Source organism: Mobula birostris, chromosome 12, assembly GCF_030028105.1.
Source record: "Mobula birostris isolate sMobBir1 chromosome 12, sMobBir1.hap1, whole genome shotgun sequence".
Taxonomy (NCBI): Eukaryota; Metazoa; Chordata; class Chondrichthyes; order Myliobatiformes; family Myliobatidae; genus Mobula; species Mobula birostris.
The window spans coordinates 108,469,079-108,493,728 of NC_092381.1; the positions used below are offsets into that span (position 1 = coordinate 108,469,079).

The window sequence follows — 24,650 nt, forward strand, 5'->3', positions numbered from 1 at the left end:
TGAGTGTATATTAGTATTACTAAAGTGTTTATTGTAATCAGTTCTGGAAAACAATGATATTGCATCCATCACCACACAAGGTTCTCTGGAGCTTTATCTGGTATTCCAGATTTTAGTTTGCACACTTGTAAGTTCCTGCATCCCAATGTTATCTCATTTCTTTTGATAAACATTTTTTCTGGAATGCTTTCAGTCTATGGCACCACTTTCTGTCACATCAGACATGAGTGGCTCCCAGAACCAAAACGAGCTCCATTACTCCATGTTCCCAGTCGTGCTCCTCTTCTCTTCGTTTTCCCCCTCACCCATCCAACCCCTTGTTAGATTTAGGTGAAGTATTGATATTTTTCTTGTTGTTTAACTTTCCTGTGCTTGTTTCTATTTTTATATAATCACGTACATACTCATTATAATGGACAACAAAGATTTTGCTTCCTGAATACTTTTGGGTGTATCTTATGGATTTTATGTTGAAAATCACCATGAAGTTTCCCTATGATGCACCCATTTTTTAAAAATTGCCTATTTTTGTTATTTAATTCATAATTCAAGTCAGAATAACTGATGCCAAGATCAAGGAAAGTATTTTTGCTGGTCCACAAATCATGACAGGCAATTCGAAGAACTCTAGTGGGACTTGAGAAAATCATACGGAAGGGTTGCAAGGATGTTGTTGAAGATTTTAACACAGGACAGAGAAAGGTACAGCACAGAAATAGGCCATTCGGCCCAAAGTGTTGTGCTGAACCAGCTAAAAAGCAAATCAAGATCACCCAAACACTAATCCCTCCTACCTACACTGTGTCCATATCCCTCCATCTTCCTCACATCCAAATGTCTCTTAAAAACCTCACCACTGTAACAGGCCGCGCAGTCCAGGCATCCACCACTCTCTGAGTAAAAAATTTACCCCTCACACCCCCTTTGAACCTACCCCCTCTCACCTTCAATGCATGCCCTCTAGTATTAGACATTTCATCCTGGGAAACAGATACTCTCTGTCCACTCTATCTATACTCATAATCTTGTAAACCTCTGTCAGACCTCCCCTCAGCCTCCGCTGCTCCAGAGAAAACAACCCAAGTTTGTCCAGCCTCTCATGATGGCACATGCCCTCTAAACCAGGCAGTATCCTGGTAAACCTCCTCTGCACCCTCTCCAAAGCCTCTACATCTTTCCTATAGTGGGACAACCAGAACTGTAAATAATACTCCAGATGTGGCCCAATTAGAGTTTTATAAAATTGCAACATAACCTCCTGACTTTTGAACTCAATGCCTTGACTAATAAAAGTAAGCATTCCATAGCCCTTCTTAACCACCTCATCGACTCGTGTAGCCACTTTCAAGGAGCTATGAACCTGGATCCCAAGATCTATCAGCAACACTGTTAAGGGTCTTGCCCTTATCTCACAGTTACCTGGGTTAACCTCCACCTGCTATTTCCCTCCCCATATCTGGAACTGGTCTACATCGTGCTGTATACTTTGCCAGTCTTCTGCTCCACCCACAACTCCACCAGTCTTGGTATCACCTGTAAACTTACTAACCCACCCATCTACGTTTTCATCCAGATCATTTACATAGATCACAGACAGCAGAGGTCCCAGCACATACCCCTGCAGAACACCACCAATCACAGACCTCCAGCTGGAATAAGCTCCTTCAACCACTACCCTCTGTCTCCTATGCACAAGCCATTTATGAATCCAAACAGCAAATTCATTGCAGACCCCAATGCATTTTAATCTTCTGGATTAGCCTCCCATTAGGGACTTCGTCAAATGCCTGACTAAAATCCATGTAGACAACATCCACTGCTCTACCCTCGTCAATCTCCCTCGACACCTTGTCAAAAAACTCAGTCAAGTTGCTCACACAAAGCCATGCTGACTCTCCCTAAATAGGCCCTGGGTTTCCAAATGCTCATAGATCCTCTCATAGAAACACAGAAAACCTACAGCACAATACAGGCCCTTTGGCCTGCAAAGCTGTGCCGAACTTGTCCTACCTTAGAAATTGCCTAGGGTTACCCATAGCCCCCTGTTTTTCCGGAGCTCCATGTACCTGTCTGGGAGTCTCTTAAAAGACCCTATCGTATCTGCCTCCACCACCGTCACCGGCAGCCCATTCCACACACTCACCACTCTCTGCGTAAAAAACTTACCCCTGACATCTCCTCTGTACCTACTTCCAAGCATCTTAAAACAGTGCCCTCTCGTGCTAGCCATTTCAGCCCTGGGAAAAAGCCTCTGACTATCCACACGATCAATGCCTCTCATCATCTTATACACCTCTATCAGGTCACCTCTCATCCTCCGTTGCTCCAAGGAGAAAAGGCCAAATTCACTCAACCTATTCTCATAAGGCATGCTTCCCAATCCAGGCAACATCCTTGTAAATTTCCTCTGCACCTTTTCTATGGTTTCCACATCCTTCCGATAGTGAGCCGACCAGAACTGAGCACAGTACTCCAAGTGGGGTCTGACCAGGGTCCTATATAGCTGCAACATTCCCTCTTGGCTCTTAAACTCAATCCCACGATTGATGAAGGCCAATACACCGAATGCCTTCTTAACCACAGAGTCAACCTGTGCAGCTGCTTTGAGCGTCCTATGGACTTGGACCCAAGATCCCTCTGATCCTCCACACTGCCAAGAGTCTTACCATTAATACTATATTCTGCCATCATAGTTGACCAACCAAAATGAACCACTTCACACTTATCTGGGTTGAACTCCATCTGCCACTTCTCAGCCCAGTTTTGCATCCTATCAATGTCCCGCTGTAACCTCTGACAACCCTCCACACTATCCACAACACCCCCAACCTTTGTGTCATCAGCAAATTTACTAACCCATCTCTCCACTTTCATTTATAAAAATCACAAAGAGTTGGGGTCCCAGAACAGATCCCTGAGGCACACCACAGGTCACCGACCTCCATGCAGAATATGACCCATCTACAACCACTCTTTGCCTTCTGTGGGCAAGCCAGTTCTGGATCCACAAAGCAATGTGGCCTTGGATCCCATGCCTCCTTACTTTCTCAGTAAGCCTTGCATGGGATACCTTATCGAATGCCTTGCTGAAATCCATATACACTGCATCTACTGCTCTACCTTCATCAATGTGTTTAGTCACATCCTCAGAAAATTCAATCAGGCTTGTAAGGCACGACTTGCCTTTCACAAAGCCACGCTGACTATTCCTAATCATATTATGAGAATGTAAGAATTTTCTCCAGCAATTTTCCTAGAGTGAGACTCACAGGTCAAGAGTTCCCAGGATTTTTCCTTGTTCCCTTCTTAAATAGAGGTACAAAATTAGCCATTCACCAGTCTTCCAGGACCTTGCCTATGGCTAGAGAGGGCACAAAGATAGTGGTCAAGGGCCCAGCAATCCTGAAAGAATGTGTCATGGACCTGAAGGTGCAGCTCAATGACCTTCCACCCATACAGGAGAATGAGGAGGTGACGGACAGGAGCTACAGGGTGTTAGTCACCCCTAGGTTGCAGGAGACAGGTAACTGGATGACCGTCAGGAGGAGGAGGGGAAGTGCACAGCCAGTGCAGAGTACACCTGTGGCCATTCCCCCCAATAATAAGTATACAACTTTAGATACTATTGAGGTGGACGACCAACTGGGGGGAGTCACACTGACGGGGACTCCGGCACTGAATCTGGTGGCATGGCCCAGAAGGGCAGAGAGGTGAAATGGACTGCAGTGCTTATAGCGGATTCCATAGTCAGAGGAACAGGGACGAGGTTTTGTGGGCGCGGTAGAAACTTCCGGATGGTATGTTGCCTCCCTGGTGCCAGGTTCGGGGATGGCTTGGATCAGGTCCATGACATTTTCAAGGGCGAGGGTGAGCAGCCAGACATCATGGTACATATTGGCAAGGTGAGGAGGTCCTGAAGAGAGATTTTAGGGAGCTAGGAAGAAAGCTGAGACTCGGGACCTCCATGGTAGTAATCTCTGGATTGCTGCCTGTGCCCACCCAGAGGGTAAGGCTAGGATAATTTGGCAGGTGAGCCTCACCGGGCTGAGGAACTGGTGCGGGGGGCAGGGGTTCAGATTTATGGATCATTGGGATACCTTCTAGGGAAGGTATGACCTGTACAAAAGGAACGGGTTACACCTGAACCCACAGGGGTCTGATATCCTTGTGGCAGGTTGGCTAGAGTTGATCAGGTGGATTTAAACTAAACTGACAGGGGGGTAGGAACTGGAGTTTCAGTGCTGAAGATAAGGTAGTTGGTTTACAAACAGAGGAACTGTGTGGTGAGACTCCTAGCAAGGGGAGATGATAGCAGAAAACCGCAGTCAGCAGGATGAGTTGCAGTGTAAAAGGTGGACAAAATTGTAAAGGTGAATACAGGACTGAAGGTGTTACTTCTGAATGTGGAATAAGGTAGATAAATTTGTAGCACAGTTACAGATTGGCATGTATGGTGTTGTAAGTACTGCTGAATCATGGCTGAAAGAAGATTATAGCTGGGAGCTTAACGTCCAAGGCCACAGATTGTATTGAAAGGACAGGCAGATAGACAGAAGGGATGGCCTGGCTGTGATGGTAAAAAAATGAAATCAAATCATCAGAAAGAAGTGTGCGTAGGGTCGGAAGGTGTTGGATCATTATGGATGGAACTATGGGAAGGGTAAAAAGACACTGAAGGGTGTTATGTACAGACCCCCAAGCAGTAGTAAGGATGTAGTCTATAAAGTACAATGGGAGATACAAAATGCATGTCAAAAGGGCAATGTTTACAATAGTCACAGGGGATTTCAATATACAGGTAGATTGGGAAAATCTGGTTGGTGCTGGCTTCCAGGAGGGGGAATTTCTAGAGTGCCTACGAGATGGCTTTTTAGAGCAGCTCATGGTTGAGCCCACTGGGGAATCGGCTATTCTGGATTTGGAGTTGTGCAATGATCCAGAATTGATTAGAGAGCTTAAGGTAAAAGAATTCCTTGGGGAATTGATCATACTATGATTAAATTTACCCTGAAATTTGAGGAGAAGCTAAAGTCAGATGCATTTGCATGACAATGGAGTAGAGAGAATCACAGCGGCATAGGAGAGGATTTGGCCAGAATTAATAGGAAAAGAACACTGGCAGGGATGATGGCAGAGCAGCAATGACTGGAATTTTTGGAAGCAATTTGGAAGGCACAGGATATATACATCCCAAAGAGGAAGAAACATTCTAAAGGCAAGATGGCCCAACTGTGGCTGACAAGAGAAGTCAAAGCCAACATAAAAGCAAATGAGAGGGCTTATTATAGAGCAAAAATTAATGGGTTGGGAAGCTTTAACAAACCAACAGAAGACAACTAAAAAAGTCATTAAGAAGGTAAAGATGGAATACGAAAGTTAACCAGCCAATAATATTAAAGAGGATACCAAAGGTTTCCTCAGATACACAAGGTGTAAAAGAGAGTCAAGAGTAGATATCAGATTGCTGGAAAATGATGCTGGAGAGGTAGTAATGATGGACAAGAAAATGGCATATGAACTGAATAAGTATTTTGCATCAGTCTTCACTGTGGAAGACACTAGCAGTATGGTGGAAGTTCCAGGTGTCAGGGGTCATGAAGTGTGTGGAGTTACCATTACCAGGTAGAAGGTTCTTGGGAAATTGAAAGATCTGAAGGTAGATAAGTCACCTGGACCAGATGGTGGACACTCGAATGTTCAGAAAAAAGTGACTGAAGAGATTGTGGAGGCTTTAAAAGTGATCTTCATGAATCGGTAAATTCTGGAATGGTTCTGGAAGACTAGAACATTGAAAATGTCACTCTATTCTTCAAGAAGGGAGAGAGTTTAGAAGAAAGGAAATTTATAGACCAGTTAGTCTGACCTCAGTGGTTGGGAAGACGTTGGAGTTGATTCTTAAGGATGTGATTTTGGGGTACTTGGAGGCACATGATAAAATAGGCTATAGTCAGCATGGTTTCCTCAAGGGAAAATCTTGCCTGACAAATCTGTTGGAATTATTTGAAGAAATAAAAAGAAGGATAGACAAAGGAAAAATAGTTGATGTATATTTGGATTTTCAGAAGGCCTTTGACAAGGTGCCACACATGAGGCTTCTTAACAAGCTATGAGCCCATGGTATTACAGGGAAGATTCTGGCATGGATAAAGCAGTGGCTGATTGGCAGGAGGTAAAGAGTGGGAATAAAGGGAGCCTTTTCTGGTTGGCTGCCGGTGACTAGTGGTGTTCCACAGGGGTCTGTGTTGGGACCAATTCTTTTTACGTTATATGTTAATGATTTGCATGATGGTATTGATGGCTTTGTTGCAAATTTTACAGATGATACGAAGATAGGTGGAGGGGCTGTAGTTTTGAGGAAGCAGAGAGGCTACAGAAGGACTTGGACAGATTAGGAGAGTGGGGAAAGAAGTGGCAGATGGAATACAGTGCCGAGAAGTGTACGGTCATGCACTCTGGCGAAAGAATTGAATTTGTTGACTATTTTCTAAATGGAGAGAAAATACAAAAAGCTGAGGTGCAAACAGACTTGGGAGTGCTTGTGCAGGATTCCCTGAAGGTTAGTTTTCAGGTTGAGTCTGTGGTGAGGAAAGCAAATACAATATTAGCATTCATTTCAAGAGGACTGGAATATAAAAGTAAGGATGTAACGTTGAGGCTTTATAAAGCACAGGTGAGGCAGTTTTGGGCCTCTTATCTTAAAAAGGATGTGCTGAAACCGGAAAGAGTTCAAAGGAGGTTCACGAAAATATTTCAAGGATTGAACGGTTTGTCATATGGAGAATGTTTGATGGCTCTGGACTTGTATTCACTGGAATTCAGAAGAATGACCTAATTGAAACCTATCGAATGTTAAAAGTTCTTGGTAGAGTTGATGTGGAAAGGAGGTTTCCTATGGAGGGAGTCTCTAAGACCAGGGGGACAGAGTCTCAGACTAGAGGGGCGTCCTTTTAGAACAGTGAAGAGAAGGAATTTCTTTAGCCAGAGAGTAGTGAATCTGTGGACATCTTTGTCACAGGCAATTGTGGAGGTCAAGTCTGTTTGTATATTTAAGGGATCGATTGATAGATTCTTCATTTGTCAGTGCATGAAGGGAGAAGGCTGGAGGTTGGAATGAGAGAAAAATTGGATCAGCCATGATGAAATGGCAGAGTAGACTTGATGGGCCAAATGGCCTAATTCTACTCCTGGTCAATCTCGTCTCCTGCCTCTTGCCTCCTTCAATGATGTGAGTAAATTTCCTCAGGCTCTGGAGACCTATCCAGCTTAGTATATTGGGAGATCCAACACTTCCTCCTCCTTGACCTCAAAATGCCCTAGCTTACTCTATATTTATTATCCTTGGCAAATACTTGACAAAGTACTCATGAAGTACTTCGCTGACATTCTGTGCATGCAAGTAAGAGTTCCCCCGCTGTGTCCCAGTTAAACTTTCTTGGCAACTGCAGAGCACCAAACTATGTGCTGCTAGTTGACAAAACCATGAAATGCAACAGGTCACGAAAGATTAATTTTCTGCATTCCCATTTAGACTTCTTCCCTGCAAATCTTGGTGCTGTTAGATTGAACGAGCCTCCGTCTGGGTAGCCTCCAACCTGACGGAGTATCAATTTCTGCTTCTGTAAACTAAATTTTCACTCCCATTCCCTTCTTCCAGTTCCCACTCTGGACTCTTGTCTCTTCTCATCTGCCCATCACTACCCCTGGGTCCCCTCCTCCTTCTCTTTCTCCTGTGGTTCACTCTCCTCTCCTATCAGATTCCTTCCTCTCCAGCCCTTTACCTTTCCCACCCATCCGCCTTCACCTATCACCTTCCAACTGTCCTCCTTCTCCTCCCCCCCACTTTTTTATTCCGTCATTCTCCCCTTCCTTTTCAGCGCTGAAGAAGGGTTTTGGTCCAAAATATCGACTGTTCATTCTTTTACATAGATGTTGCCTGACCTGCTGAGTTCCTCCAGCAATTTGTGTGTGATGGTATTGTTTCTCCCCTTGAAAATTTTTTATACCTGGAAGTGGAAATCGATATTCATACCATCAGGTTGGAGGCTAGACAGACGGAATATAAGGTGTTGCTCCTCCACCCTGGGACTGGAATGCAGAGAATGAGCACGACAGGTAACCAGATAAAGTGCAAGATAGAATGAGAGGTCAATAGATACAAACGTAGATAGATAGATAGATATACTTTATTGACCCCGAGGGAGATTGGGTTTCGTTATTGATCGTACAAGAGTTCATATTGATCGTACAAGAGGTTTGTTTAAGAGTCTGATAACAGTGGGATAGAAGTTCTTGAGCCTGTTCATGCATGTATCCCCAAGCCTTTGTATCTTTTGCATGATCAGAGGGTTGGAGAGGAGAGAATGAACGGGGTGGAAGGTGTATCTGAGTAAGTTGTCTGGTTTACTGCGGGGCAGGAAGTTGAGACAGAGTCACGGGAGGAGAGGGGAGGCGGGTTTACTGTGCTGCATCCACAGCTCTGCAAGACTTTGCAGTCATGGGCAGAGCAGATGCCAACCCAAGTTGTGATGCATGAGCCATCGTCGTTACAGTGCCTGTAAAAAGTATTCATCCCCTTGGAAGATTTCATGTTTTATTGTTTTACAACATTGAATCACAGTGGATTTAATTTTGCTCTTTTGACACTGATCAACAGAAAAGACTCTTTTGTGTTAAAGTGAAAACAGATGTCTACAAAGTGATCTAAATTAATTACAAATATAAAACACAAAATAATTAGTTGCATAAGTATTCACTCTTTTCAAGTCAGTATTTAGTAGATGCACCTTTGGCAGCAATTACAGCCTTGAGTCTGTGTGGATAGGTCTCTATCAGCTTTGCACAACTGGACTCTGCAATTTTCCCCATTCTTCTTTACAAAACTGCTCAAGCTCTGTCAGGTTGCATGGGGATGGTGAGTGACCCCTCTTTTCAAGTCCAGCCACAAATTCTTGGCCACTCCAGGACATTAACTTTGTTGTTTTTAAGCCATTCCTGTGTAGCTTTGGCTTTATGCTTGGGTTATTGTCTTGCTGGAAAACAAATCTTCTCCCACATCACAGACTCCTTGCAGATTGAATCAGGTTTTCCTTGAGCATTTCCCTGTATTTTGCTGCATTCATTTTACCCTTTACCTTCACAAGCCTTCCAGGGCTGCTGCAGTGAAGCATCCCCACAGCATGATGCAGCCATTACCATGCTTCACGGTAGCGACAGAACTATAGAAACTACAGCACAGAAACAAGTCCTTTGGCCCTTCTTGGCTGTGCCGAACCATTTTCTGCCTAGTCCCACTGACCTGCACACGGACCATATCCCTCCATACACCTCCCATCCATGTATCTGTCCAATTTATTCTTAAATGTTAAAAAAGAACCCGCATTTACCACCTCGTCTGGCAGCTCATTCCATACTCCCACCACTCTCTGTGTGAAGAAGCCCCCCCTAATGTTCCCTTTAAACTTTTTCCCCCTCACCCTTAACCCATGTCCTCTGATTTTTTTCTCCCCTTGCCACAGTGGAAAAAGCCTGCTTGCATTCACTCTATCTATACCCATCATAATTTTATATACCTCTATCAAATCTCCCCTCATTCTTCTACGCTCTAGGGAATAAAGTCCTAACCTATTCAACCTTTCTCTGTAACTCAATTTTGATGGTGTGTTTTTTGATGATCTGTGGTGTTTGGCTTATGTCAAACGTAGTGCTTAATGTGATGGCCAAAAAGCTCAATTTTGCTTTCATCAGACCATAGAACCTTCTTCCAGCTGACTTCAAAGTCTCCCAAATGCCTTCTGGCAAACTCTAGCTGAGATTTCATGTGAGATTTTTCAACAGTGGCTCTGTCTTTGCCACTCTCCCATAAAGCTGTGACTGATGAAGCACCCGGGGAACAGTTGTTGTATGCGGTGTCTCCCATCTCAGTCTCTGGAGCTTGTAACTCCTCCAGAGTTGTCACAGGTCTTCTGGTGGCCTCTCTCACTGGTCCCCTTCTTGCACGGTCACTCAGTTTTTGAGGATGGCCTGCTCTAGGCAGATTTACAGCTGTGCCATATTCTTTCCATTTCTTGATGATTGACTTAACTGTACTCCAAGGGATTCAGTGACTTGGAAATTTTCTTGCACCCATCTCCTGACTTGTGCTTTTCAATAACCTTTTTGGGGATTTACTTGGTATGTTCTTTTGTCTTCGTGGTCTAGTTTTTGCCAGGATACTGACTCACCAGCAGTTGGACCTTCCAGATACAGGTGTATTTTTACTACAATCAATTGAAACACCTTGTCTGTACACAGGTCTACAAAAACAGATCTCCATTTAATTAATTATGTGACTTCTAAAACCAATTGGCTGCACCAGTGATGATTTGGTGTGTCGTATTAAAGGCGGGGGTGAACACTTATAGAATAAATTAATTTGTGTTTTTATTTGTAATTAATTTAGATTACTTTATAAAGATCTGTTTTCACTTTGACCCGAGAGAGTCTTTTTCTGTCGATCAGTGTCAAAAAAAAGCCAAATTACATCCACTGTGATTCAATGTTGTAAAACAATAAAATATGAAAACTTCCAAGAGAAGTAAATACTTTTTATAGGCACTGTATGTGCTGTGTTGTATGACATCTATAACCATGATTGTTCTTGGCAAGTGTCTCTGCAGAAGTGGTTTGCCATTGCCTTCTTCTGGGCAGTGTCTTTACAAGATGGGTGACTCAGCCCTTACCAATACTCTTCAGAGACTGCCTGTCTGCCATCAGTGGTTGAATCACCAGGACTTGTGAAATACACCAGCTGCTCATATGACTATCCACCGCCTGCTCCCGTGGCTTCACATGACCCTGATTGTTGGCGGGGTTCTATGTGTGATGTATACATACTTTGATAATAAAATTTACTTTGAACTTTGGATAGTAAGTAAATTACAGTTTAGCTTTACATTTAATGACCCCACAGTCAGTTTACAGAAATCGAGGTTGTTTCTGGTGTCTGTCTCAGTGACCAGGTGCCCAAACCAAGGTGGGAATGCTAGCTACAAGAATTGGTAAGAGTCATAAACACAAGAATCTCTGTAGATGTTGGAAATCCAGAGCACAAAATGCTGGCGGAACTCAGCACGTCAGGCAGCGTCTATGGAGATGAATAAACAGTGACATCTTGGGGCAGGACTCTTCTTCAGGACCGGGAAGGAAGAAGGAAGAAGCCAGAATGAAAAGGTGGGGGAGGGGAGGAGTACGAGCTGGCAGGTGACAGGTGAGGGGGAAGCTGGGTGAGTGGGGATGCTGGGGGAATGAAGTAAGAAGCTGGGAGATGATAGGTGGAAAAGGTAAAGGGCCAAATAGGAAGGAAGCTATTACACTTGAAGGTGATGCAGATCGGAGTCCACTGTAAGGAGTTTGTAAATTCTCCCTGTGGAATGGGTGGGTTTCCCCCAGGTGCCCTAGGTTCCTCCCACAGCCCAAAGACGTACCAGTTAATGGGTTAATTAGTCACTGTAAATTGACCTGTGATTAGGCAAGGATTAAATGGGGGGTGTTATTATTGTCACGTGCAACAGGCTGCGATGAAGTGTTCTTGCTCACGTGAAGCCCACAGAGTAAACAGTTGTCGTTCGTTATGTCTCGTGTCGTATTACATCGCCATTATGCGCCGTGTCGTACGATGTGGGCAGTCGTGGTCTTTCCATGACCGTGATAGTTCTCGGCAAATTTTTCTACAGAAGTGATTTGCCATTGCCTTCTTCTGGGCAGTGTCTTTACAAGTCGGGTGACCTCAGCCATTATCAAAACTCTTCAGAGGTTGTCTGTCTGCTGTTAGTGGTTGCATCACCAGGACTTGTGAAATACACCAGCCGTTCATACGACCATCCACTGCCTGCTTCCGTGGCGTCACAAGACCCTGATTGTTGGTGGGGGGGGCCTAAGCAGATGCTACACCTTGCCCAAGTGTGACCTGCAGGCTAGCGGAGGGAAGGAGCACCTTACACCTCCTTGGGTAGAGACATATCTCCACTCTGCTATCCCATCCTATGGTATATCTATGTAAAAAGAAATTGGCGAAAGTCTAATGGAATATACTGAATCCCAATAGCCTCCTGAGGAAGCAGAGGTGCTGGTGAGATTCTTTGCTCATAGGGTCCATGCAGTTGAACTAGGGCAAGCTATTGGTATTAACACAAAAGAACTTGAAAACAGAGCATCTCACAGCTTCAAGGGATCTGTCTTTTTATCCAAATACAGTATGCAAGAACTGTTCCAATAGTTTACCATGTCTCGATAGTGATAAAACTAATTGTTTCTCCTAACATTGAAATTTAGCCACTTGGATTTAATAACTAATTTTACTAACCTTTTTTTTCTAATCTGATCCCCAAACAACAATACAGGAGGCAGTATTCTTCCTAATCACCAGCTATTACTGGATGAAGGCTCTGATACTCAGATGATCCTTTTCTCTCTCCCTCTCTTTTGACGGAGAGCGGGAGACCCTGTCGGTCCTTGAGTTGTGTGAAGGGAGGGGGGCTTTGGGGCTGTGATGCTTCTATCATTCTATGGGGGTTCTTGTTTCGTGGATGTCTGTGAAAAGTAGGAATTTCAGGTTGTATGCTGTATACATTCTCTGATCTTAAAATGAACTTTTGAACGCGTTACAAACATTTTTGTTCACCTCATTAGCTATGTTCCCTCTAAGCCGTGCGCACGCGCGCACACATTTTTCAACCAGCGTACAAAGGAAATTGTTTCCTAAAATAATGTAGTAATTAATAATTATAATTATTGAAAACGATCTTTTAGCTAAATGTTTCTGTTAACTAGTTAATCGGTTTTTCAAATACCACAATGCACATCACTAATTTACGTCACCTCACCTTTCCGGTTCTGGTTTGTACAGCTGCATCACGGCGGCAGCCATCTTTGGCAGACAGTGTTCATGTTGTAAAGTTTACAAAGACTTGTTTCAAATCCTGTAGGTAGCTTACTAAGTTTTTATTGAGAAAGATCAGTCAACTGACCCTGTGGCTAAATACTGTCACAAGAAATTAATAAACATCACATACAAAGTAGCTTTACATGTTTTAAGTGATGTCTTTGATGAACTGGCTGCACTGTGCAAGATTCTGCAAAACAGTGGCCTGTCACTGATTGATTCACTTCATTTTACGTGAGGCAAAATAAACAAGGTAAGAAAGCAGTAGCTGGGAGACAATGTTTCGTGGAGTGACAAAGTTAAAGTTCTGCTAAGCCAACAACAGTAGATTCAAGTTCACTGTTGGCTTTTATAAATGTGTTATGTGTTATATAAATGTCTTTGTGTTCATTTAGAAGAAAGGTTTCCTGAAGATGAGGTACAAGAATGGTCAGCTTTTGATTTCTCTGCAATTGCAGATTGTGACTTCACATTTGGCGATGAACAAGTTAATGCCTTATGTCTAAAATATCACCATTTTCTAGCTGAAAACACTGTAATAGTTAGACAGTTTAATGATTTCAAATTTTCCGTGCAAGAAAATATTAAATCCAAACTGATTTCGTACTTTGCTGAAATGTTGGCATTTGTACTTCAAAATGAACAGTTTTGCCACCTTGCACAGCTGATGGACATTGGGGGAGCCTTTCTTGCGTCTAGTGCGGACTGTGAGCGAGGTTTTAGTGTAATGAATCAACTCAAAAACAAGCCGAGAAACCGTTTGGGTGAATGTCATTTGGATATGTTAATGAGAATCAAAAGCTATCAATTCGATGGAAGTTCTATTAGTCTAGATAGTTTACAAAGAATGGGTAAATGCCAAAGACAGGAGAGAGAAAAAATAACTGAGTGACTTAAATATGTATGTTAGTTTGTTGTTATTCTGTGCAGTTTTATGTCAAATATTTTGTAAACCTACATAAATTGTGCCACGTGTGCATTCAGTGTGCACATACTTTTGTCACAGGAAAAAAAATTGCACAACGTAAGATTTTTGCACACATTGACTGCTAAAATTTAGAGGGAACATTGCACATTAGCTTGTAGTATATCTGTACTTGGGAATAGATGTTCCTGGATCTGAGTGTTTTAGGGCAGCAGTTTCACTGTGCACAGACCCCGGGAGATTGAAAACCAGTGTTCTGGCTGAGTTATTTCTCTGATAGTAAAAGTTAACTCATGAACCTTTGAACTGAGAATCCACTTTGGGGAATAAGTCAATGATCTTACACCAGGCCTAGCTGGTGCAGATCACTAGATGAGTGTGAGGGCATCTGTCATTACCATAGCTCTGGGCAAATACTGATGACCTGGTGATGGTGGACATAGAGATGAGCTTCCATTAGTGGGAGAGTCTAGGACTAGAGGGCACAGCCTCAGAATAAAGGGATATCAGAACAGAGGTGAGGAGAAATTTCTTTAGCCAGAGTGTGGTGCATCCAATTCATTTGCCACAGAGGGCTGTGGAGGCCATGTCATTGAGTCTATTTAAGGCAGAGATTGATAGGTTCTTGATTAGTAAGGGAGTTAATGGGAGAATGGAATTGAGAAAAGAAAAATGATTGAATGAGAGAGCAGACTTGATGGGCTGAATGGCCTATTTCTGTTCCTATATTTATTTATTGAGATACAGCATGGAATAGGCTCTTCAGGCCCTTCGTGCCGTGCCACCCAGCAACCCCCCAATTTAACACTAACCTAATTATGTGACAAATTACAATGACCAATTAACAAACCAACCAGTAGGTGTTTGGACTGTGGGAGGAACCTAGAGGAAACCCACACGGTCACAGGGAGAACATACAAACACCTTACACGCAGCAGCAGGAATTCAACATGGGTCACCAGTTCCACCCCAACATCTTCTGGTGTTATGGGTATCCATAGACCATGGGATCATATGGTTGTCCATGCTCTTGGTACTTGAGGATCATTAAGTAAATAATGGCGGCTTCAGTTGGCAGATGGACAGCCAGGAATGACTTGAGGCATCTATTGGAGTTGTGTGATGGTTTGGGCCAATCCAGAAATTACAAAGATTGCCAGAGGGCTTTGGTGTCGCTCAGCTCCTGGGGTGCTAATGGAATCTGCTGGCATCTTGAAGATGGAAAGGATTTTCTGGGAATGGCTGATGGATACAGCTCAACACCCTGTCCCCTCATAGAAACATAGAAACATAGAAAATAGGTGCAGGAGTAGGCCATTCGGCCCTTCGAGCCTGCATTGCCATTTATTATGATCATGGCTGATCATCCAACTCAGAACCCTGCACCAGCCTTCCCTCCATACCCTCTGATCGCCCTAGCCACAAGGGCCATATCTAACTCCCTCTCAAATATAGCCAGTGAACTGGCCTCAACTGTTTCCTGTGGCAGAGAATTCCACAGATTCACCACTCTCTGTGTGAAGAAGTTTTTCCTAATCTCAGTCCTAAAAGGCTTCGCCTTTATCCTCAAACCGTGACCCCTCATTCTGGACTTCCCCAACATCGGGAACAATCTTCCTGCATCTAGCCTGTCCAATTCCTTCAGGATTTTATACGTTTCAATCAGATCTCCCCTCAATCTTCTAAATTCTAACGAGTACAAGCCTAGTTCATCCAGTCTTTCTTCATATGAAAGTCCTGCCATCCCAGGAATCAATCTGGTGAACCTTCTTTGTACTCCCTCTATGGCAAGGATGTCTTTCCTCAGATTAGGGGACCAAAACCGCACATAATACTCCAGGTGTGGTCTCACCAAGGCCTTGTACAACTGCAGTAGTACCTCCCTGCTCCTGTACTCGAATCCTCACTTGGTCCATAAATCCAAGAGGCAGCAGCAGGGGTGACTTTAACATTTCTAGCTGTGGAATTTTGGATGTTCCTTTTAAGATAGGATGTTCCAGGAGAACGGGGAATCTTGGGATCACTTTCTGTCAGAATACAAAATACAAGAACCCAACAGAAGAAGTTTCTGCCACCACATTCGGTTGAACTGGCCTGAACTTTGTGGACCTGAATTTTCAATGTTTTTGTTGGTTGACGTTTTGTACTCGGTGTTTTTCGCTCATTTCTACCATTGGCATGATCGGTTTTGTCTTTGCAGGCTGTGTGTGCGGGGTGGGGTTGATTTTTTTCTTTGAACTGCTGTTTGTTTGCTTCATGGCTGTCTGTGGGGAAGATGAATCTCAGGGTTGTTTTCTGCACACAAACTTTTGATAATAAATGTACTTTGAATCGTTGAAACTTGAGCCAAACCAGACAATACAGTGTACATTGGTGGGAGGTATCAGAGACTCCACAAAGAATTTGTGTCAGCTTCCTTAGAAATCCCTAATTTCTGTGAAAAAGACCTTGGCTCGGATTATAGTGATTCATGAGCAAAGGAATAAATAATACCTCCTACTAAACCATATAATTTTCCGAAGGCCTTCAATGTTCCAAGAAAATATGGGCGTGCGAGATATCTTGTTAAACCATACTGGGGGGATTACCAATATCATTGTTGCTAAGTGCACAGAAAAGAATTTGCTAACTTAAACTAAATTCTTGGAAGAGAACTCTGTCAAGCTTGGCTGAATTCCATTCAGCTTTACAACAGTTTTTCACTGTAGTAAGGCATGCTTTATGCTGGTACTACAGAGAAATAAAGTTATAGCAACAGGTCAATTTGTTTTGGCTGAAAGCTATGTTTTTAAAACAGTGAAATATGCAGAGTTCTCAATGCATGGGACTTCGTGCCCACTCACCTTGCATGCACAAGTTCCGTGATGTTCAACAGAAGAACCTAACACGGGAACAGAGGTATTAATGTCAAATGGCAATCAGAGGAGGTTCTCTATTGAAACTTTTCACTTCAGTAGAAAGGTAAGACCTTAAGACATAGGAGCAGAATTAGGCCATTTGGCCCATCAAATCTTCTCTACCATTCTATCATGGCTGATATATTATCCCTCTTAAAACCATTCTCCTGCCTTCTCCTTGTTACCTTTGACGTCCTGACTAACCAAGAATCTATCAACCTCCTTTTTAAATATACCCAATGACTTGGCCTCCACAGCTGTCTGTGGCAATGAATTCCACAGATTCAACACTGTCTGGCTAAAGAAATTCTTCCTGTTCTGATATCTGATATACGTTCCATAGCCTGTTCTGATATCCCTTTATTCTGAGGCTGTGTCCTCTGTTCCTAAACTAATGGAAGCATCATCTCCATGTCCACCAGCTCCTGGCTGTCTGTGTTTTCCCTGGGGATTTTTCCTTATCCCTGTTCTAAAGGGATGTCCTTCTTATCTGAGGTTGTGCTCTCTTATCCTAGACTTCCCCACTGTAGAAAACATCTTCTCCACCTCCACTCTGTCTAGGCCTTTCAATATTCAATACTTTGCAATGAGATCCCCCATCATTCTTTTAAACTCCAGTGAGTACAGACCCGGAGAAATCAAACACTCCTCGTTAAATAACCCTTTCGTTCTCAGGATCATTTTCATAAACCTGTTTTGCTCCTTCTCCAATGCCAGCACATCTTTTGTTAGATAAGAGGCCCAAAACTGCTCACGATACTGTGCGTGTGATCTGACCAATACCTTATAAATCCCCAGCATTAAAGCCTTGTTTTTTATATTCTAGTTCTCTTGAAATGAATGTTCATATCACATTGGCCTTCCTTACCACCAGATCAACTTGCAAGCTAATCTTTAGTGAATCCTGCACAAGGACTCCCAACCTGTTGCTCCTCCACCTATCTTCGTGTCATCCACAAAATTGGCCTCAAAGCCATCAATTCTGTCATCCAAGTCGTTGACATATAACGTGAACAGAAGCAGTCCCAACACAGACCCCCGTGGAACACCACCAGTCACCTGCAACCAACCAGAAAAGGTTCCCCTTATTCCCACTTTTTGCCTCCTGCTAATCAGCCAATCTTCTATCCAGGTTCCTATCTTTCCTGTAATGCCATAGGCCCTTATCTTGTTAAGCAGCCTCATGTGTAGCACCTTGTCAAAGACTTTCTGAAATTCCAAGTACACAACATCCACCAATTCTCCTTTCTCGATCCTGCTTGTTATTTCTTCAAATAACTCCAACAGATTTGTCAGCCAAGATTTTCCCATAAGGAAACCATGCTGACTTTGGCTTACTTCATCATGTGCCTCCAAGTACTCTGAAATCGCATCTTTAAATAATGGACTCCAACATTCTTTAGCCAGAGAGTGGTGAATCTGTGGAATTTGTTGCCACAGGTGGCTGTGGGGCGTATAGTTGGCCAGCTACGTCGCACAAGTATCTGCAGACAGTAAGACTGCGATCACATTCAATCCAGCGGCAGGTCTAATAACTATAGTCATTTTGAAGTTCAGCAGGTACATTTAGTGTCAGAGAAATGTATACAATATACATCCTGAAATTCTTTTTCTTCGCAAACATCCACAAAAACAGAGGAGTGCCTCAAAGAATGAATGACAGTGTTAGAACTCCAAAGGCCACCCCCAGCTCCCCCCTCCCGTACACAAGCAGCAGCAAGCAACGATCCCCCTCCACCAGCAAAAAAACATCGACTGCCCCCACTGAGCACTCAAGCGTGCAACAAAGCATCAGTAAAGCCACAGACTTGCAGAACCCCAAAGACTACTCGTTCACCCGGTAATTCAACATACCACAAGCTTTCCCTCTCTCTTCCTAATAAGGAAAGAAGAGGTGTCCCTGTTTCACAGCCAGAGGGGAGACCTCGCTTTTTCTGAGCTCTGTGCCCAAAGAACTTGGGTCTATGGGCTACCCACCTCCAGGGCTATGAAAACCTGGCACCCTGAAGGTGCGCTGGCCTTCCAGGCTGGGTATTTTGAGATACTTATAACATTCGTAACATGATATGAAAATCTCCATGATTTCTATTGGTGACAAAGTCAAAGGTACAGCTAATCCTCCTGCGGTTTTTTGCCTACATCATCATTGAAGGAAATGCTAAATTTCAGTTAATTAGTGAAAATTAAGATGTAAATTTTTCCCACCCAAGTTCATGGACCCCTGGAATCTATCCAAGTACCCCCAAGGGGTTCATGGACTCCATGTTAAGAACACCTCTCTTATGATCTTAAGGTATTGAATAACAAAAGAGGCATACAGGAGCAGACAGCTGTCTGGTGATCACGGGAATGGATCTCCTAATGTTCACAGTACACACAGTCTGTGGGTGGTTTCATATTTGTTCACGTTTGAAAGTTTTTGAACTCCTGGTAGCCATGCCCATCTGAGCTAGTCCACTGGCCCATATCCCTCTAAACAAGGGGCTCCTAACCTTTTCGATGTTAACCGAGTGGTGAGTGGATCCCAAGCTGGGACCCCCTTCGTATCCATGTACCTGTTCAAATCTCTGCCTAAGCAATGGGACTGGAAACCACCCACTCCCAGTCTAAACCAGTGTACCTTCAAGGTGGGGCCCATGTACCCTGAAGTCCTTCTGGACAAATCCTGGGGATTGGCTTCTGCATGATCATCTCATGGTGGGAGACTGGATACTTCGTTCCAAGGCCTGGAGTTGTGGCCACCTCCTGGAGGAACTCAGCAGGACAGGCAGTGTCAATGGAGGAGTGAATAAACAGTCGAGGTTTCGGGCTGAAAACCAAACCAGCATTTCATACATGTTGCTCCACGTCTATTCTAGGCCTTTTAATATTCAATTGGTTTAATGAGTTGCCCCCTCCCCTCATTCTTTTAAACTCCGGCAGGTACACATTTGATTCTGGTAACGACAGATGTTCAAAGTTCAAAGTAAAGTTATTTTCAAATGCCTGTACATACATGTCATCAACTACAACCTTGAGATTCATTTTTTTGCAGGCATTCACAGTACATCAAAGAAATCCTGTGTACATACATCTATTGATGCTTCCGGACACATCTTCAGTGATGTTCCTGGAATCATCAGGTGTTTCGGGTCTTTCAACATCATACAACCTCCTCTAGGTGACCCAGCCGGGGCTGATCAGACCCCAGCTTGTGTCCAGCTGGCTAGCTACTTATGACTCCATGGCTCCCCTCTTTTGAGCCACAGCCATCTTGAGGCCCTCTCTGCCACATCGGTGGTGCTGTGGATGGCTCTCCTCTTCCTCTCTCCCTCGATGCCCAAAATGCTGAAGGCTCTAACTAAAGAACGGGCTGCGAATCCCCTACAACCAACCTCCACTGGGAGACACCTCGCTCTCCATCCAGCCTGCTGACAGTTGCTGACCAGTCCTGCGTACTTGGAGAGCTTCCTTTCAAAGGCCTCTTCCAAGCTATCTTCCCATGGGACTGTCAGCTCCAGCAGCACCACTTGCTTAGTAGACTCAGACACTAGGACAATGTCTGGCCGCAGGGTGGTGGCTGCGATATGGTTGGGGAACTTCAGCTGCCCTTTGAGGTCCACCTACAGAATCAGTGAAAAACTACACACGAAAACTGACGAACAGCCAATGTGTAGAAAGAAATCTCTGACTGCTATCCTGCACTGTGGAAAAAGGTCAAGATGTTCTTCATTGTCTTCCCAATATCATATTTAGTGGAGCATGGTTTCAAAATCGGGTTAAATATCACTGCCATATGTTGTGAAATTTGTTGCCTTTGCGCAGCAGTACAATGCAATACATAATGATAGAGAAAAAACTGAATTACATTAAGTATATATATTAAATAGTTACATTAAATAAGTAATGGAAAAACAGAAATAAAGAAGTAGTGTGGTAAGGTTAATGAATTCAATGTCCATTCAGAAATCTGATGGCCGAGGGGAAGAAGCTGTTCCTGAAATTCTGAGTGTGAGCCTTCAGGCTCCTGTACCTCCTCCCTGATGGTAGCAATGAGAACAAGGCATGATCTGGGTGATGAGGGTCATTAATGATGGATGCTGCCTTTCTGAGGCTTCGCTCCTTGAAGTTTCCCTGGATACTGCAGAGGCTGGTGCCCATGATGGAGCTGATTGAGCTTACAGCTCTCTGAAGCTTATTCTAATCCTGTGCAGTAGCTCCCCACTCCTACACCAGACGGTGATGCAGCCAGTTAGAACGCTCTCCACGGTACATCTGTAGAAAGTTTTGAGTGTTTTTCGAGACATACCAAATCTCCTCAAACTCGCAATGAAACATAGCTGCTGCTGTGCCTTCTCAGTAGCTGCATCAATAAGTTGGGCGCAGAGATCCTCAGAGATGCTGACACCCCGGAACTTGAAATTGCTCACACTTTCCCTGGATGAGGACTGGTGCCTTCCTCATTCTAAAGTCCACAATCAGTTCCATCTGATTGCACAATCAATGCTGTTACCCAACTTCTTTCTAAGCAATGAAACATACTGCAAATTACTGAATGTGGGGATCTCAGACTCCTTGTGAGTGACATTCCAAAAGACCATACAATATGGGAACAGTATTAGGCCATTTGGCCCATCGAGTCTGCCATTTTATCATGGCTGACCTATTTCCCTCTCAGCCCCAATCCCCATGTCCCTTCGCGCGCTGAACATCCTTCCCCCGGATGTCTTCATGCCCTGACCAATCAAACATCTATCAACCTCTGCCTTAAAGATTTGGCCTCCTCAGCTGTCTGTGGCAATGAATTCCAGAGATTCACCACTATTCCACCTTATCTCCTCCTTAACGCCCCTCTACTCTGGTCCTCTGCTCCTAGATTCCTCCATTATAGGAAACACCTTCTCCACGTCCATCAATATTCGATAAGTTTCAAATAGAATACCCCTCCCTTTCTTTTAAACTCTAGTGAGTACCGGCCCAGAACCATCAAATAGTCCTCCTACATTAACCCTTTCATTCCTAGAATCTTTCTCGTGAACCTCCTCTGGCCCTTCTTGAATGCCAGCACATCCTTTCTTAGATAAGAGGCCCATGTGAGGCCTCACCAATGTCTTATAAAGCCTCAGCAGCACATACTCATTTTTATATTCAAGTCCTTTCAAAATTAATGCTAGGCCCAGGCCTCTACTCTGAATCCATTGCTGATGGTTGGTTTGCTTTTCAGAAGATGAAGACTGCAGGAGGGAGACGGGCAATAGTGAGGAGCAGTGAAAACATTCCCCAGGCATCCTCAGTGCTTAGCGTCCAACCCTGAAGAGCCAGACATGATGAGCCAGTACTACTGTTGCCTCCCGCTGTGTGTTGTCATGGCGATGGCTCAGGGCATGGTCGGGTGTTTGAACGAGGCCATCATCGATCTGGATGACCTGCAGAAAATTGTGGTAAGGGTCATTGAGTTTCCGACTGACTGTGTCTCATAGCCATGTACATTCAAAGATTCATTCAACCCCATCGTCTGTTCTCTACCTGACCTCCTACGTTCTCTCATAAAAATCCATCGGTGTGACCCTCTGTTCTCCTTTCACTGCTTTATCTGTAAGACCATCAAATATAGTTTAAAGTTCACAATATATGTACTACCTTGAGATTCATTTTCTTGCGGGAATTCACAGGAAACTAACCAGCCAGTGATGTAGTGGCATCAGCACTGGACTTCGGTGTGAATGATCCTGGGTTCGAATCTGGCCGGCTCCTTGCACGTTTTCCATCCGTGCTGGGTTAAGCATAGAACTAGCAACTCAGCCTCATAAAAAGTAGTCAAATGCTACGGAAAGGGTAAGAATGCCACCCGATGCACCGCAAAGCGCCAAAAGGAACGATACCAATTCACAGGAAACAACCAACATGCAAAAGGAAACAGACTTTATTTATTCGTTTATTGAGATACAGTGTGAAATAAGCCCTTACGGCCATTCGAACCACGCCGCCCAGCAACCCCCGATTCAATCCTAGCCTAATCACATGACAATGAACCTACCTACCGGTGGGTCTTTGGACTGTGGGAGGAAACCGAAGCGCGTGGAAGAAACCCACGCAGTGACGGGGAGAACGCACAAACACCTTAAAGGCGGCAGTGGGAATTGAACCTGATAGTTGGCGCTGTAAGGCTTTGTGCAAACCACTATGCTACCTTGCTAATTATGGGTGCAGGTAAAAATAATACTGAGAACATAAGTTGTAAGGAGTCCCTGAAAGTGAGTTTGCAGGTCATAGAATCAGTTCAGTGTTGTGGTGAGTGAAGTTATCCACATCACTTCTGCCCATAACCATTAACCTCCCTACCAATTAAGTTGCGTGGCGGGGTGGAAGTGTAAGGTGCTCCTTCCCTCCACTGGCCTACAGATCACCCTTGGGCAAGGTGTAGCACCTGCTTAGCCCCTCCTCCTCACCCCCAATCAGGGTCACGTGAAGCCGTGGGAACAGGTGGCGGATGGTCGTATGAGCAGCCGGTGCGGATCACAAGTCCTGGTTGTGTGACCACTGACCCCCAGACAGACAAACTCTGAAGGGTATTGATAATGGCTGGGGCCGCCCCTCTTGTGAAGTCACTGCCCAGAAGAAGGCAATGGCAAACCACTTCTACAGAAAAATGTGCCAAGAGCAGGGACCATGATCTCCCATGTCAGATATCAAACGTATGGACATGGATGTTACCATATACTACCCTGAGATTCATTTTCTCACAGGCATTCACAGGAAACAACCAATGTGCAAACAAACAAGATACTGAGAACATGAGTTGTAAGGAGTCTCTGAAAGTGAGTCTGCAGGTTGCAGAATTAGTCCAAAGTTGTGGTGAATGAAATTATCCACACTGGTTCAGGAGCCGAATGGTCATATGAGCAGAAGTAGCTCACTTGGCCCATCAAGTCTGCCCTGCAGTTCAATCATGGTTGATTTTTTAAAATCCCATTCTCCAGCCTCCTCCCTGTAACCATTAACTTCCTTCCCAATCAAGAACCTAACAATTTCTGCCGTAAACACACCCAATAATTTGGCAATACCAAGGCAGTGAATTCCACAGATCCACCAAATCCCTCCTCATCTCCGTTCTCAAGGGATTTTAGACTCCCCCATTATTAGAAATACCCTCTCCATGTCCACTTCATCTAGGCTGGTCAATATTGGATAGGATTCACTGAGATCCCTCCTCATTCTCTGAACTCCAGCAAGTACGGGCCCAGAGCCACCAAACACTCCTCGTATGTTAAACCCTTCAGTCTCATGAGCCTCCTCTGGATCTTCTCCAGGGTCAGAACATCCTTCCTTAGATACTGCATTGGGTCCAAAACTGTTCACAATATTCCAAGTGCACTCTGACCAATGCCGGTTAAAGCCTCAGAATGACATCCTTGCTTTTATATTCCAGTACTCTTGAAATGAATGCTAACATTGCATTTGTCTTCTTCATTGGTATGGTTTTTCACTGATTCTTTTGGGGTTATTGTTCTATTCTGGATTTATTGAGAATGCCCACAAGAAAATGAATCTCTGGGTTGTATATGGTGACATATATGTACTTGGATAACAGATCTATTTTGAACTTTACTCCTGACTCAACCTGTGAATTCTCCTTGAGGGAATTCTGAACCAGGACCTTTATACCTCTGATTTCGAAGTACATTTATTATCAAAGTATAATTATATAACCTTGAGAACGGCAGCCACGAAGCAAGAAACCCAAAAGAACCCCAATTTTAAAAACAAGACCAACACCCATTGCTCAGAGAAAGAGAAAAAAAAACACAAATCATGCAAACAATAAAAGCAAGCAACAGACTTGGGAACCAAATTGAGTCCATAGATGCAGAGCCCAGAGCAGCCCAAGCAGGTGCAACACCTCAGTCTTAGTCCATCATTTAGCGGGGAA

At 44.0% G+C, this 24,650-nt stretch overlaps 1 protein-coding gene across 4 annotated transcripts in view; it reads left to right on the plus strand.

Moving 5' to 3' along the window:
* il15l (interleukin 15, like) overlaps window positions 1–24,650 on the plus strand; it is a 97,320-nt gene that overhangs the window by 37,597 nt on the left and 35,073 nt on the right. For all 4 annotated transcript variants that reach the window (XM_072274772.1, XM_072274773.1, XM_072274774.1 and 1 more), the window contains one exon: window positions 21,945–22,161. In XM_072274772.1, the coding sequence (XP_072130873.1) occupies window positions 22,045–22,161 (117 nt within the window). In that variant the 5' untranslated portion in view covers window positions 21,945–22,044. The remainder of the gene's footprint in view (window positions 1–21,944; window positions 22,162–24,650) is intronic.